At 35.4% G+C, this 16,711-nt stretch overlaps 1 protein-coding gene across 2 annotated transcripts in view; it reads left to right on the forward strand.

Moving 5' to 3' along the window:
- The window catches only part of LOC150108151 (uncharacterized), a 122,320-nt gene extending 105,886 nt beyond the window's left edge, over nucleotides 1-16,434 (forward strand). Inside the window, exons 25-30 of one of the 2 annotated variants that reach the window (XM_090415615.1) lie at nucleotides 6,884-6,981; nucleotides 8,571-8,700; nucleotides 9,057-9,104; nucleotides 11,673-11,726; nucleotides 12,254-12,290; nucleotides 12,717-16,434. In XM_090415615.1, coding sequence (XP_090271741.1) covers nucleotides 6,884-6,981; nucleotides 8,571-8,700; nucleotides 9,057-9,104; nucleotides 11,673-11,726; nucleotides 12,254-12,290; nucleotides 12,717-13,549 — 1,200 coding nt within the window. In that variant the 3' untranslated portion in view covers nucleotides 13,550-16,434. The remainder of the gene's footprint in view (nucleotides 1-6,883; nucleotides 6,982-8,570; nucleotides 8,701-9,056; nucleotides 9,105-11,672; nucleotides 11,727-12,253; nucleotides 12,291-12,716) is intronic. The other variant, XM_090415617.1, reaches the window with a different exon arrangement.
- The last annotated feature ends 277 nt before the right edge of the window (nucleotides 16,435-16,711 follow it).

The following is a 16,711-nucleotide window of genomic DNA, read 5'->3' on the forward strand; positions in this document are numbered from 1 at the left end:
CAGTTATGTGTAAATAACTCATAACTTATAACTCATACCTCATAAGTCTTAACTATATTTATATTTATATATATTTTGTGAATTTTTACAAAAAAAAAAAAAATCCTCTAAATCGTATGCCTACTAAGCTGCAAAAATTTGTAAGTTTCTGTCGCCCACATGACGATCGTCCAGTTGTCGTGTACCCATCTCCCCTAAGGTAGCAACTAGAATAGCAGCAGAGTTTTGATTGCTTAGAGCGGGTTCTGACGGTTTTGTGCGCGAAGCAACCGCTTCGGCGTACGACCTGTGAGCTGTAGTCCACAGAGCGTTTTCTGCTGCAGGAGGTGTTGTACGCTTCTGCGATGTTGGAGCTGCTGATTCTCTAGCTTTCAGCAGGTTAGCTGGGTGGAATGCGCAGCCTTTATAGTCCGCCGGATGCGGATCGCCACAATTTGCGCACTTAGCAGAAGTAGTGCGTGGTTTGGAACATGTATGAGAGGGATGTTTGTCTCCTCAATTTACGCATCTGTACTCGGCTCTAAAGAACTTCTGCGAGCGCCCGTATTTCTGGCAGCGGTGGCATTGGCCTGCAGATGTTTTCCTTTTGAGTGGCTCAGTCTTTATCACTAGATTACAAACAGTCTTTAGATCATAGATCTCTCTCTCTCTCTCTAATCCTTGCTGATTTCCACTAGAACCAGAGGCATGGGACGTTTGTCTGCCCGATATATTCGCGAGACTTTTATAGGCTCGATTCCTTGTGATTTTAGATCAGTGGCTATCTCTTCTGATGTTATCGTTTCCACAAGACTTCTGCTAACAACTTTTAAGTTTTTCTCGCTCTTTAGCTGAAATGTATGGTATGAAATTTCCAGTTCGTCCATGAGTTTAGTAAGCCGACGATAGTCCTATGGGATACATGACAACTGGGCGATAGACAGGTGGGCGATAGAAACTTACAAATTTTTGCACGCTTAACAGGCATACGATTTGGCGGATTTTTTTTTTTTTTGTAAATATTGGCAAAATATATATAAATATGGTTAAGACATGAGGTATGAGTTATGAGTTATTTCCACTTAATTGAAAAAAAATAATAATAATAATAATTCAGACCTAATCGATCTAATCTGACCTAAACTTACCTGCTTGAATTTGTCTCTAATTTTCGATAAATTAAAAAAAAATATTTTTTTTTCGAAGAATTGATCATTCGCAAATCTTACTTTCGAATAATTATATCATATATCAAAATTTGTTGGATCATTTAAGAAAGAGATGGTTAAAATGAAAATGATTTAAAAATGAAAAGGTATAATTGCACAAGATTAAAATAAAGAAAAAAATACAGTTTTTAAATTCAGTTATTAATATTATTTTCTAATTAACAAACATATTTACATATGTTACATATATACATTAAAACAAAAATAAAATATGAAATTCAAAACAAATTTTTATTTTCAATTTATTAATTCATATTATAGTTATATGCAATAACACGTAAATATTCTATTCTATTTTCCCTATCGTAATTTATAACTTTTTTTCAAAATTCTTTGGTCAGCTTCATCGTAACGTCTACGTTTGTGCTGATGTTGATAACCTGCTACTGCTCTTTCATAATCAACATCATATGTTTTTTGAAGTTTTTGTAGTCCATTTATAAAAATCCATAAATTTGGATAACTTGTGTTGCTGCCAAAACTCCATTGCAATTTTCGATGACAGGCTTGCTCAAAATTATTTGTCCTATCGCTTCCATTTATTGCTCTTGGGTACACAGACCAAACGTTTGAGGGGAAAATCGGTGGAGCCCTGGTTCTGTTATTCCTTAGACGACCTATGTATGTGTTCGTAAACCATTCTAAAATTAGTTCAAATTCATTGGTTAAATGATTCTCAAGTTCAGAAATAGCGTAAATAATATCTTGTTCTGGAACGAAAGCAATTGAAGTGATCATTTTTGAATTTAAAGCGAATTGCGCATCAGAATTGTATCTGGTTAAAAGATTGCATGAAGTTAAATGCTTACGAAGATTTTGTACGAGATGAAAAAGCAACCATTTATGTTAGCTTGTGGAAGTACAATACCTAAAGCTTGATGAATGGCAATTTCAAAATCAATAAATGTGGCCATTACTAGATATACACCTAATAATGGCCACATTTGATGTATCATATAAAATAATTTTATATATGTTTCAAGAGTCTTATTAGATGGTAAACAATACAAAACAGGGAAAACAGGACGTCCATCCTTTCTAGCCAAAATAATAAAAATTTGAGCAAAAAGATGAGGAGAAAGTAAAAATGGGCCATTCAGAAATAATTCATTCATGCTTTGGCTCCACATTGGATGACTTTCCCGACCAAAAATTAATATTCTCATTATGATATAAACGAAAATATTTATTAACTAGCTGACTCATTCTTTGCATGGGAAATTTCAATAACTTCTCTATAATTTCGTAATTCCACACAATAAAAATAAACTTAATTATAAGCGAAATTTTTCAATTTTTATGTTTATATTGTTCTTTTAACTCGTTTCTCAAAAAAAGTATTATTTAAATTTACAGGGTATTAGATGAATAGAATAGCATTGCATACTTGATCTATTATTTTGTCGCCCAGATGTCCGACGCCCAATTGGTCATCTCCCAGTTGACCGTCTCCCGGGGAGATGCTGCTTTCAGCAAAACCAACCCCAACCAGAGTGATGCAAACAAATTCCTGAAAAATACCAAAGTCATATTCTCAATGCTTAATGGATAATCCGACTACCTCAATTAATTCTATACAGATTGCATTCTAGAATGCTAACGGTCTCAGTAATAAACTCCTAGAGCTACAAGAATTTGCAGACCACTTCAGAATTGATATTCTCTTAATTAATGAGACGCATCTGCGGCCCTGCGACAACCCTAAATTTAGATATTATTCACTACTCAGAAATGAGAGGCTCAATGACAGAGGTGGTGGCACAGCTGTCTTTGTCAAGAAAAACATCTGTTATAACGAAATCAAGAAAACTAATTACAATAAATCGGGAAGAAACTGATATTGAAATCCACACCAATAACGCAAGCAGCCTAAAGCTATACTCATTTATAACCCTCCTGGCAAACCTCTCCTATCCTCCGGTCTTTCTCAACTGCTCGATACTAATGAAGCAACAATCGTGGCTGGAGATCTCAACTCAAAACATCCCTTATGGAATAGTAAAATTTTCAATAATAATGGAATGATTCTTTACAACTTTGCTATGCTAAGAAACATCACCAGTGCAGGTCCAGTTGAACCAACGCACTACGGACCGCGAAGCAGATCTGATGTGCTGGATATAGCCATTTTCAGGAACACCTCATCAATTCAAGCTACAGGTTATTAACGATATTAGTTCTGACCGCAACCCAGTACTACTAAGCCTTGGAGGGGACCGTGAGCTTTTCCTCAATCAGACCTGCACAAGCTTCACTAAATTGAAAGTTGCACTCCACACTCTTATAGGCTCCGTACCAACTATCTCCTCCTGTGAAGAAATAGACGCAGCAGTCAATGATCTAGAAAATACAATTCGTGCTGGCTTGGCAGCAGCCTCCACCGTTACCACCCCAACTCAAGCCAACCTGTTTCTGGAAGAAATTCTAAATTTAATTCGTAATAAAAACAAAATCAGACGCCATTATCACAATACATTATCTCCCCACCAGGACCGTTAAGAGCTAAATAGGACAACCAATTGAGTTCGCTATGCGTTTAAACATCACGGGAACCAACAGCGGGAAAGGAAACTGTTCCCTAAAAGCCGAGTTATCCTCGGCTTTTAGGGAACACAGGGAATAAGTGTGGAAATTGGCTAAAGCTCTCCCCACAGATCGTTCCAACATCCAGCCCATTCACGGTGAAAGAAGCATTGTTTACAGAGATGACGCAAAGGTAGAAACTTTCGCGGACACCCTGGAGCTTCAGTGTAGTCCTAACTATACTCATGCGGACTTGAATTTCATCGAGAAAATCCACTGGCACGTTCGCTGCGCGCTCTGTCAGCCCTGCAGCCGAGAAAATATTTGTCATACTTCGCCTAGGGAAGTTTTTTCCATCATCAAAAAAACTCAACAACAAAAAGGCCCCAGGTCCTGACGAGATTACTACAAAAATATAAAGGTGCTCCCACATAAAGCAGTTACGCATCTGGTTGCCATTATAAATTCAATGATCAGATTCAATTATTTTCCCACTCACTGGAAACAAGTAGATATAATCCTCGTTCACAAGCCGGGGAAAGCACCTCCGTTCCTCCAAATTATAGGCCCATCAGCCGCTTGTCATGCCTGGGGGAAAATTGCGGAAAAAATTATTGTCAACCGCCTGCAAGATGAGGTCAACAAAAACAGCCTTATTCCGAAAGAGCAGTTTGGGTTCCTCACTAGGCACAGTACGACTCAGCAAGTCCATAGATTAATAGACTTTATAACAACTGGTTTTAATTGGAGACAACATACGGGAGCTATCTTACTTGATGTTGCAAAAGCCTTTGATAAGGTTTGGCACAAAGGCCTCATTTACAAGTTAATTACAGCCAACATTCCACTTTACCTTACTAAACTCATCGACTCTTATCTAAAAGACCGGACATTCCAAGTTAAGCTGCGCGGACTCAGATGCTCTATGAAAAGAATCACTGCAGGTGTACCCCAAGGCTCGCTACTATCGCCGCTGCTTTTCAACTACGTTGCAGACGTCCCAAGCACGGTATCAACCACCATGGCTTGCTACGCGGACGACATTGCAATTTTGACCAGATCCGCACTTAGTTACGCAGCGATTACAAAACGCAGCAACAAACCTGGAAAAATGATTTAAGAAATGGAGGATAGATGTTAATACTGACAAAAGCACTACCATATTTTTTACAAGAAGAAAAAAAATCTCACTGCAGAGAAATTAAGCTGTTCAATGCAGCTATTCCATAGCAATACAAAATCAAATATCTAACAACTAGATAACTGCCTCAGTTTTCACCCTCACATTGTATATGCCTGCAATAAATTCAATTCCTCAATTGTCCAGCTCTACTCTCTTCTCAACCACAGAAGCCAAGTTAGCACCGAAAACAAGCTACGAATTTACAAATCATCAGACCCACTTAAACATACGGATCACCTGCTTGGGGTCACACTTCCTCCAGCAACATCAAAAACCTACAAGTGATTCAAAATAAGTGTCTCCGTATGATTTTTGATGCTCCTTGGTCTGTCAGAAATGTTCTCCTCCATCGAGATGCTAAAATACCGAATACGTTTCTTCGCGGGACTGCCTCTACATACTTCGCTCAGGCGGCTATTCACCCCAGTCAACTCATTCAAAGTCATCCAACTACGATGAGAATGACAGATGGAAACATAAGCTCCCAAAGGCAGCTCTGCTCATCGGTACAAGCGCTCTCACACGGCCCTAAATTGGGTGAGCCAGGTGCTTGATAATCTTTTCTTCATTTAATCAACTCCTTAGCGATGAAGGGATAAAAATCCAAGGGAATGTCATCGATCTTGCCATAAAAGTAAACAGTTAACAGTAGTAATTTTCTTCTCCGTGTGGTGGCCGGGATAAGAATAGCATCACTATAGCCCATGCATGTCGTAAGAGGCAACTAAAATGGGACCCAGAGGTTCGACAGTTTCGCTCTCTTAGGTTTCTTCCGGAATTTTGCTCCCGGTGAGGGGACTTAGATTTCGGGGGGTTTACCCTGAGAGAGCATTTTGAGTCTCTGGGGAGGGTGTTCTCCGGCGTGGTCAGCGAGGGTCTTGTCGGGGGATGCTTTTCCCTGGAATATGTGCGGTTCTGCTCAGTGGTGGTGGTGGTGGGGGCATCACTGAGTGGAACCAACGCTGAGTTGGACGATCTTTCGGCCACTCGTAGGGAGTGGTCCGGGGGATCGTCTTAATTTTTAGAGAGGGCTTTACCTAAAAATGCTGTACGAGGCGACTAAAATGGGTACCCAGGGAGGGTAATGGATGGCAATGCTGCAGCCAATGAAGTTTTAACTGAGGCTCGGCTATTGCTGTTACCCTCCTGCCATGATCAGAGCTTATAGTTCTATATTACCCCATCCATACGTTTTCTTCTACAGATAACGGGGAATATGAAAAGCATTCTTGCTTCACCCATCTAGCCAAAAAAAACAAAAAAACTAGTAATTTTCGGAAAGAATGTGATCAACTACTGTTGTCCGTTCACCTTCGTTCAAGGAGCTGAACAGTGACCTCTGTCTATAATTCATAATTACTGTTTCTATGATACTCTTTGCCGATGCTGTTGCTTTGAATTGTTTTTCGGTGAAAAAGGTGGTGTGGGATGCACCTTCTCAATACAACAGTATCCAGATTCAAGCACACAGTCGGATATTCTTCCTGAGTGGCGTCACAGTTGTGCAAGATGAAATCCTTGGTTTCGGGCATAGTACCGAGAAAAGCGACCCTGTTTCGAAAAACGCCTAGTAAAATGCAATTTGCTGATCGAAATTTGCAAATAGTACAGGAAAAATGCAGTAGTGGAGAAACAGAATATGAAGAAAGAGAAATATTGGAAAGGAGAGAGGATAATAACGATTAATCTAAGAACGATGATTGGAATTCAATAAAATGTTAAAACACATAACTATAAAGATAGTTTAAGTTTTAACGAGAAATACATTAAGGAAACACATTAGCGGTAAAGAAATCAAGGAACTGGCAGAATTCTCAAGAAATTCATTATCTTAGCTTTGCTACTCAGATTAATACTTTATCTAAATTTTGATTTTTAAATCAGTACAATGATTAGTTAGTAAAGATTTAAGATGGTATTCGAAACGTCATCACATCCATATTTTAATGAATAATATTTTTGTTTACAGTTGGAAGGACTGTTGTTTTTCACTGTGAGAACAGAAGTTCGTTACCAGAAGAAAGCCGAATTATTGCAAAAGAAACAGGCTGTTGTGAATATAAACAGGTGAGTTTTATTCGTTGGATTGTACTGTGCTCTCTCTCTCTCTGTCCATCAGGACGATTCATTTACACTATTCGTATGCGACATTAACTAACCACTAGTTGAACTAATCAAAAGACATGTGTGTCCTTCCACCTATCCCTACGGAGACGCCTCAATGGGTGAACGTTAATACTTTAAATCATATGACCATTATACGATTTTATGCCTTTAAGTCTTTGCGGCTATGTCACAAAATAGAATAGACGATGTCCTTTAGTTGATTAAAACTCGGATTTGATCTTTATGAGAACTTTCGAAATGAAAATGAGTTAGCTGGTGTCCTACGTATATGACATGGTTTTCTCTCCTCCTAGAAACAGACACACCAACAGAAAAAAAAATGCAATTTACACATAATACAGAGCTTGGCTTAGTTGTTTCCCAGTTTCAAATACTCCATCCAAGACTTCACTATAATTTTCAGCATGTAGAATCTTTTATCTTTTAGTATTCGCTGAGAAACATTGTTTGTGAATAACAAATGTTGTTAGATTGCTCTAGACAAAAGTAACCTCAGTTGTATCTTGTGAAAGAGAAATGGCTTTTGTTTTAATTAAAATGGTACGTCATGAATTTTTTGTTTCTTTGTAAAGTTCCTTAATTATGGAGTTGTGCAATTATGGGAATAAATTAAATATGTTAAGATTTAAGTTGCATAAATAATGATAAAGTTAACTTGTATAATTAATTTAACTTGCATAAATATTTATAGAAGTTAAATAGTTTTGAAGTATTAGGAATGTCGTTAGGAATGATTAAAATTTTTCGATTACATTATGAAAAATGTATGTGAAAAGAATTAGAATATGTAATTTGTGTACATGCTATTGTAAACGGTTTATCTAAAAATCAGTGAGGTGTTAGGAATTATATTATTGATAAAATCGCACCAGTTGATCAAAATCAGTTGATTTAATGCTATAAATAATCAAATTCAATTATCTGTTTGTTATTTCGCATACGAATCTATAGATTTTTCTCTCTAATATTCTCAATAATATTTTATAACAAGCACTTTGCGCTTCTTGAATTATCCACGTGGAATATAATAATAGAACTTAAGCTTTTAATGGATGCTGTAGCACCTTAACATCTTCCTTTTCAAATATGTGCCTGGCAGGCTAATGTATCGATTATTTTGTTTACTCTTTGTCAATAAATTGGAGAATGACGACGTCGAAATATATTCAAACACACGAGTTGATGATATCAAATAATGTACTGCTCAGGGAATTCCTCAGGTGTCGGTAAACTTAATTCGTATGTAAGTCAATATCTCTTCATCAGTCTTACGTCTTCATCTCTAATAAAGGCTAATTTCGTGGCGATTGTGGAGGCTATTGTGTTCCAAACGAAAAGGAGGAATCTGGTTAAAGACGTGAAACTAACAGAGAGAGAGAGAGAGAGAGAGAGAGAGAGAGAGAGAGAGAGAGAGAGAGAGGGAGAGAAAGAGAGTTGCTTTCTACTGTCTCAATAGGATGAATAAAGATGAAAAGTTCATTCAAAAATATTAAGAAAAATATAACTTATTTCCTTTGGTTTCATTGCAGATTGAAATTACTTCACAGGTCACTTTTGATTACTTTCATGCTGTTTGTGGTGTCCGTGAGTAGCGTCCTGTACACCAATCTTGAACACATCGTCACAAGTTATCTCTTCTCTGTCAGTTCCTCTCTACTGGTAAGGCAACAGCATTTCTTTCTTTCTAACTTGACAATCATTTATACCACTTTTATATTATTATTTTTGAATTATTTATTTTAATTAATTGATATTTTAATTATTCGTATAATTTTTGTCTTACATAACAAATCAAAACAAAAAAGAAAGAATTTTAGAAAATGATCTAAATAATATAGAGAGTCTTTTTTTAACTCAGTCTAGATAGATTCTTAATTGCTTTTAATTACTGTAAACGTTTTTCCATATTTTGCCTAAGTGATTTTATTACTTCTTCAAATTTTGACATTTAAAATAATCTAACTTTTGACTATTGCACGTGATATTAAAGTCGTTTTTACTTTCTTACTTTGCAGGGGGTGGTCGTATTCCTGTGTTACACCGTATGTAGTGAAAAGGTTAGTGTAAGTCTATGCTAGTATTTTATTTTCGAATCGATTCTTCTGACTCATTAACTATACTTTTTCTCTCTCTCTCTCTCTCTCTCTCTCTCTCTCTCTCTCTCACACACACACACACACACACACATACACACACCGAGCTTCTGCAGCCAGCCGAATCAATATCCATGATATTTGGTTGAAAAGATCTGGGTTCGAATCCCCGTGTAGGACTTGAAGACCTTTTTAAAAGTATTTCAGTTAGCCTGTCTCATACGAAACTGACAGGTTCCCCCCCCCTCCTCATGGACGCTTGGGTTGTTTTTAACCCGTAAAACAAGCAAATAATCCAAAAATAAGACGCAATTAAGTAATAACACATTAATCTGGCTTTAATTACTTTGGCCGTAATTCAAAATAATCAATGTTTAATTAAAACTATTCATACGCGGGTTGATTATTTATTTTTTATTATACATGTTTAATTTGATAAGCATCTTATGAAATTGAATATAGTTTAAGAAATAAATCTAACATAATGTTATTTGTCAAGTGTATAAGAAAATGTTCGAAGTATGTACATTAAGAATATCAGTAGTTATCGTATTTAAGCAGCACCCAAGCTAAATAAAGCAGATGTGAAATTTTACCTGATTAAGTACATTTATTGTAAAATTTAATAAAAACCAAAAACCAAATATTTAATAAAAACCAGAACTGTCTATTGCACAATATTTGACATATTATTTTATTTAAAATTCAATTAAAAATTTAAAAAAGAATTGATAATATTTTGTGTAATTCTAAATTATTATTAGACACCATAAATGTAAATTTTGATTATGTATATTTATAAATCATAAATAGTTGCGGTGATTGATTCATTCAATCCAATACCTTTGGAGGGTAGTGGATGGCAATGTTGTAGCCAATGAAGTTCTTACTGAGGCTCGGCTATTGCAGTTACCCTCCTGCCATGATCAGAGCTTTAATAGCTCACTAACACCTTATCCCTACACTGTCCTCTACAGATAACGGGGAGGAGGAAAAGCATTCTTGCTTCGCCCCTTTAAGCCAGTCCTTATTATTATAACGACTATAAGATAAATTTGTATTTCTCTCTCTCTCTCATTGAGAGATAACAATGCTAAATAGAGCTTAGTGTCGCGGGAATAGATAGATAACATGGATTCCAAAATTAAATTGTTTAGCCCGTGTAGCTCAGTGGATGTGGCGTTTGCACACCACCGCACGAAGGAAGACTTGGTTTTGAGTCTAGTCAGCGACTAGAGGAAATTTTTCTAAGCCTTTTTTCTACCGGGTCCCGAGTTAGTCGATCTCAGACATGGGCAAGCAGGTTTTTCCTCCCGGAAACTCGGGTTTTTCGTCCTGTAAACTCAAGAAAATCGACCGTAGAACCCACATTATTTCAGACATTAAATATATTGTGTTAGGGTTAGGGACCACGAGATGGCGGCACATTTGAGCCGTCTCGCTTCACTGTGTACCGCTTAATTAGTGATAGCCTTGGGCCATCTATCTCTGATTGGGTACCAGTGGAGATTGAACTGCCCACTCAGTCTCCAAAAAGTTAGATAGGGCTAAATGGCCTCGCCTACTCCCGTAAATAGAGCTTAGTGTCGCGGGAATAGATAGATAACATGGATTCCAAAATTAAATTGTTTAGCCCGTGTAGCTCAGTGGATGTGGCGTTTGCACACCACCGCACGAAGGAAGACTTGGTTTTGAGTCTAGTCAGCGACTAGAGGAAATTTTTCTAAGCCTTTTTTCTACCGGGTCCCGAGTTAGTCGATCTCAGACATGGGCAAGCAGGTTTTTCCTCCCGGAAACTCGGGTTTTTCGTCCTGTAAACTCAAGAAAATCGACCGTAGAACCCACATTATTTCAGACATTAAATATATTGTGTTAGGGTTAGGGACCACGAGATGGCGGCACATTTGAGCCGTCTCGCTTCACTGTGTACCGCATAATTAGTGATAGCCTTGGGCCATCTATCTCTGATTGGGTACCAGTGGAGATTGAACTGCCCACTCAGTCTCCAAAAAGTTAGATAGGGCTAAATGGCCTCGCCTACTCCCGTAAACGGGAATAAAAAGGCGTTAGCTGATTTTTTTTAACTAAAATCGTAACGCAAAAACAAAAAATTAATTATAGTATAAAATTTCATTCAATGAATTTAAAACATGAAAACAAATTACGCATGCCCAAAGTACACACATATGGACCTTGAGACAATAACAGTGGTTAAAAATCAGAAGGTCTATAACCATCCAGTGAATCTTAAGAAATTTTCTCAGTGATTGTCAAGATAAAGAATATAATATTCAGGAAACCAATATAAAATATCGAAATTTGATTTATTTCTTTATGATTCTCTTCAAATGTGCATAAAACGAAGTATTTTCTAAACCGCCTTATAATAATAAAGATAAATAATTTGATAAACACAAGTAACTGATGTATGCTAAGTGAGTACAATCATTGACGTGATGAAACATTTTCTTTATTATTTGAAAGCTTTCATTTTAGATTTTTCATGGGAACTTTATCTAAATGATTTTCTACTTTCAGCCTTATTTTCTGTGTTGTTCATCTCAAGACGTACCGGATGAGGAAGAAAACGAAGTACGTATCTCTTTAAATGTGATATAATTATAAAGTTTGCCATCCAAAAAGTTCCTTGTTATAGAAATAAATGAACATTTTGTGAATATAACAATACAAAGCCGACACTAGTATTCTTGTTATACCAAGTTTTATATCGTAATAATATTTTAATTGCAATCTAGTTATTTTAACGTTTATTAATTTATTTTAAACGTTAGATCGTTTAATGATATGGTTTTGTAAGAGTTAATCTTCTTAAATAAATTATTGATTAATATACTTTACATAGATAAAAATAAATACATAAAACAACACCATCTGCATGGCAAACTCAAAAATGTAAATTTATAAAAAAAACGCATTTTCTTTCAAATGTTTAGTTAATTTAAATGCATTTATGCATCTAGTGAAGACTAATTTACTTGTTTCCATCCGTATTAAAGCAAAAAGTAGTAGATAAGTACCTTAACTAGCTGTAATGTAAACATAATTTTAGTTAATCTTCTCTGCCATTTATTTATATGTGATTTATTTCTTTTGTACAGCAGGCAAGAATAAGAAACAGCAATGGTTCATTCAAAAGTAAGTGTTTTGATTTAAGATTTAATATTGTTCTCTAAATAAAGTTTTCCCTTTTTAGTGTTCTTATGGCAACCAAATTGTCAAAGTAACACTAAAAAGATGCTTTCAATGGAGTTCACGTGCATTTCAGTACTGCATAGCTATTTATAAGATAATTTTGATCAAAAAACATTCGTATCAAATGTAAAAATTATATTTTAATTAATTAGTAGATAAACAATCCTATCTGTTTCAATCATGATAACAATTTCTTAAAATTATATAATTTTTGCTTATTTAATAATTCATTCCTATTTAAAATAAAATTTCTTTGATAATTGTAAAGCAATTTTAATAATAATTTTTGAAGAAATTTTCATACCGTGAGCTATGAAAAGTGATTCCTGTAATACCAAGAAAAAGTACTTATAAGTATATCTATTGTAGGTTTTCTGAAACCAGAAAAAATCGAAGGAAACTGCACAACCAAAGTCCAAGCCGATGTCGAAAGAAGGATGGACAGAATCAGAAGAATGTATTCCCATATTGATGTGACATCCGGAGATTTTCAAGAACGCAAAGAGGTTTTACAGTTATTAGACGATCCAGTGAATATTGTCGGCATTGATCGCTCCATGCCAGATTCTCTAAGCTATCCTGATCCAACAATGGAAGGCATTTTATGCGAACAAGAAGACCAAGAAGCTTTCCATAGACTACAATGGAGAAGTTTGCATCAATTAGGCCCATTAACTCCAGATCTCGATAATAGCTCAGGTTCACACCGTAAAGTAATGTTCAGGCCGAAACCAAATGATGATTATTTCAGGGAACGAGTAGCTTTCCACGCTGCGATGATGGGTCACCAAGACGGTTTGGACGGTGTTCCATCGACTGATGTGCCATCCAATAAACACGTCATCAGTGGCTCAGCACAACGTCTGCTCTCCGGATCTATCAATAGGCCGTCCTCGCACACTACTCCATTTAGACTTACTAATTTACGTCACGAATCCACAGCGCCGTCTGGTGGTGGTGGTGGTGAAAGTGCGGTTACAGAAGAGACTCATGGATTTACAACGGAAGATGCAGATGGAGTGGAAAGAGGTACCAGTCTGCAAACCTTTTCACCCTGTGTTGTTTCATCCTCCGTAAAAGAAGAAGGACAACCGAGGATAGGAAAAGCTAGTCCCCAAAGTGAACATGCACATTCTAAAGCCATACGAAATCCAGAAGTGACAGAAGCTCAGACTTCTTCTTGGAATGTGACAGCTGTGTGAACTTGTGTGTCTGTGTATGTGTATATAATGCCACCCTTCCATTCTACAAACCATCTTATTATCATCATTTTATACGATGACAGTTTAGCGCCCTCTGTGAGTGATTTTTGTTTTTTACAGTCGTCGGTCTTTAAGAGGAATAAAAACAAGAATCTCACTCTCAAGTGTTGAAATTTGTATTATAATGTTTTTAACAGTCACCTACTAGAACTCGTCATTTTTTTGAGAGAAGAGTAACTGAAATCAGAAAAGTTACCAAAAAAAAAACTAGTCGGTGGATGTTACAGCCTCGGGATCACCTTGGATATTAACAGGTGGTCACGTGATGCATAAGAAATAAAGCAAGGAACTTGGGAATGGGATAATAATACACATCACTCGGCATATTTCGAATATATAACTTGATTAGTACAACATTCCATAATATTACAATGGTGCTCTGCTTTCGTAAGCAAATCTGTTTTAAGCACACACCACGGTATCTATGAGATAAATTCCGTCTACGTATTTGACCATCCATAGTACTTCTTTTTAATGAACTATGAAAATACTACTTGGAGCTAGTTTATTTAGAGAGAAACTTGCTCAATTTCAAACGAGAGAGAGATAAAAGGGATATGCTCAAATTTAAGCCAGTTAAGTTGTCAAGTATAAAAGTCTGTCGAAAAATTCGTAGACTGATCTTCGCTTTTTTAACGTCATTAAAATGGCAAACATTGAATAAGACTAATACAAACCAATTTGTGATATACTGAGAAATATCATTTCAGATACTGAAGCTGGGTTAATATAGTATTGAAGCATTTTAGAAAGTTAAAAAAATACGATTCAATAAAAGAGAATCAGTCGTAAGGGTACAGACGATTGGTTGTTTCACCATTACAATTATCCCGCACAAAAACTCCTAATTTGGGTCATCGTCCCTGGCTAAAACGGTGATGCATTTCGAACACCTTTATGTCCTTACAAGCTCTTTTCCCTTTGACTTTTTACCTTCTTTCCCCCACCAAATTAAATCTTATCTTAATCAGTCTGCGAAATTTTATGACAGACTTTCTTCTATTGTACAGTGTATGTTTGTTAATGCTGGAATTATTTGCTTGAAACTCTCAGGATATTCGATAAATTGCTTTATTTAAATGTGTATTTTAAGTTATTAATAATAATTAAATAATTCTAAGGATTATTAATCTATATTTATTTTTAAGTGCTTGATCCTTTAATAAGAAATACAATTTGATCAATTAGTAAAAATTCGTAAATTAAAAATGACAAATAAATAACTTTTAATTATATCTAAAAATGCATACTATAAAATCACCATTGTCTTTTATTGATACACAAGCTATTCGTGTCAAAAATGAAATATTTTGAGTAGTCATAGACTGTGTGGAAAAATAAAGTACAGTAAGCTAATGTGTTCAGTAATTATCCATACAGATAATCGGACTCGTTCATTTAAATGACTTCACAACATATCAATTACAGCTGTTAAGAGAAGAACTGAATTTGATGGGTGTTTATTAAGTCCTAATAATGGTTTCTCGGAGAGGGATATTATTTACATTACCAGTGAATAATTCTAGTCAAATGATGTATATTTACTTTATTTTCTGTTCTACGGAAATCATTCATTTATGTTCTCGTTTTATAAAATCTTACTTTAATGAAAAAGTGCCTCAGATTGCAAACTAGAAATTAAAAAAATATAATATATTAACAAAAAAAGAGTTAGAGTATAATAGCGCCCCTAGTGTTAAGTACTATAAGCAGACGATTATGTATGTTGCTTATTTACTGAAAAAACTTTGAATGGCAATTGATTTATAAAAGATTTTTATTTATTTTCATGCGAATTTTTGAGATCAGGTTTTCTAATTTAATAAACGATTTTAGCCTGTTTTTCTATTAAATTACAATATTCATTTATTAAGCCAGGATAAAGACCATAAATAATATTTTTTTTAATTAAATTTCTTTAACCTAGCCGGATGACAGGGTTTTAAAGGGACCACGTGCAAGCCATTCATATATTATTAATCATGAGTAAGGCAATTGGCTCTTTCAATGAAAGATGCTTTTGTTCATCCCATTGTTTTCTTTATCTTCACTAATCTGTGACTTAGAAATAAGCACAGTAAACTGTAGATTGTATATTCCGATGGAAATCTATCAAAGTGACTTCTTATTGAAAAACAATATTCCGTTTTTTTTCACTGTTGTCAACTGTTTTGCTATGTGTTTGTATATAATTTGTCTACTAAAACTCATAATTATCAATGGACAGTATTTCGTTTTTATCACTGTTCCTATATCTAAAAAAAAATAATGTATAATTGCTTGTTTGTCTCGTTAAAACCTGCATTTTAACTTCAGTTTACCATGGATGAACAGCTGGTTATATCACATAATATTTACATAAATTCAATCAGCTAACAATAATATTTTTGTTTATTTTCTTTAAATAGAAAATCTCCAAATCAGTATAAATATTGCATGTTCTATCGAAATGAACGTATTGAATGAAACCCGCTTTTAAATGTTTTGATACATCAGTTAGTTTGTGAACTACATCTAAATCAGGTGACGTATACATTTGTACAGATTTATAGTGTTGAACGTATTAATCCCCTTCCCACCCACTCACGCACACGTACACAAGTGGTTTTGCTACCACCAGATCAATCCCAATTTTAAACTACACCTTGTAGTTTCCATAGTGTCTCAGTATTTATTATTTATTTCCAATATGCTCAGGTATTCAATGTTATTTGTAAGGTTTGCTCAAACAGCAATATAATATCTTCTGTTTGTAATGTTTGTATCAAAATGCTTTGTACATGCGCTTTGTAAGAGACACTTGGGGACCACGGGTTATCTTTTGTGATAATTTAAACACTATGACAAGAAATAAAAGTTCATCACCTACAACTTGGTTGTCTGTGTCAGTTTATGATAACAATAGTGTAAAATGCTCTCTCTCTCTCACACACACACACACACAAATACAGTTGAATTCAAACGATTATTTATTCTCAGAAGGAGCGAAAAAAGTGTGTGGTGAGAGAAGATGAAATATTTTGTCTTTACCAACCGGCTACTTTCAAACAGCAATCACGCAACTTTCAGCGTATAATTAATTTAGCAACGGTGGATGAAATT

This window comes from Typopeltis vanoorti, chromosome 3 (genome assembly GCF_054136105.1).
Source record: "Typopeltis vanoorti isolate ZY-2024b chromosome 3, IOZ_Tvanoo_1.0, whole genome shotgun sequence".
NCBI lineage: Eukaryota > Metazoa > Arthropoda > Arachnida > Uropygi > Thelyphonidae > Typopeltis > Typopeltis vanoorti.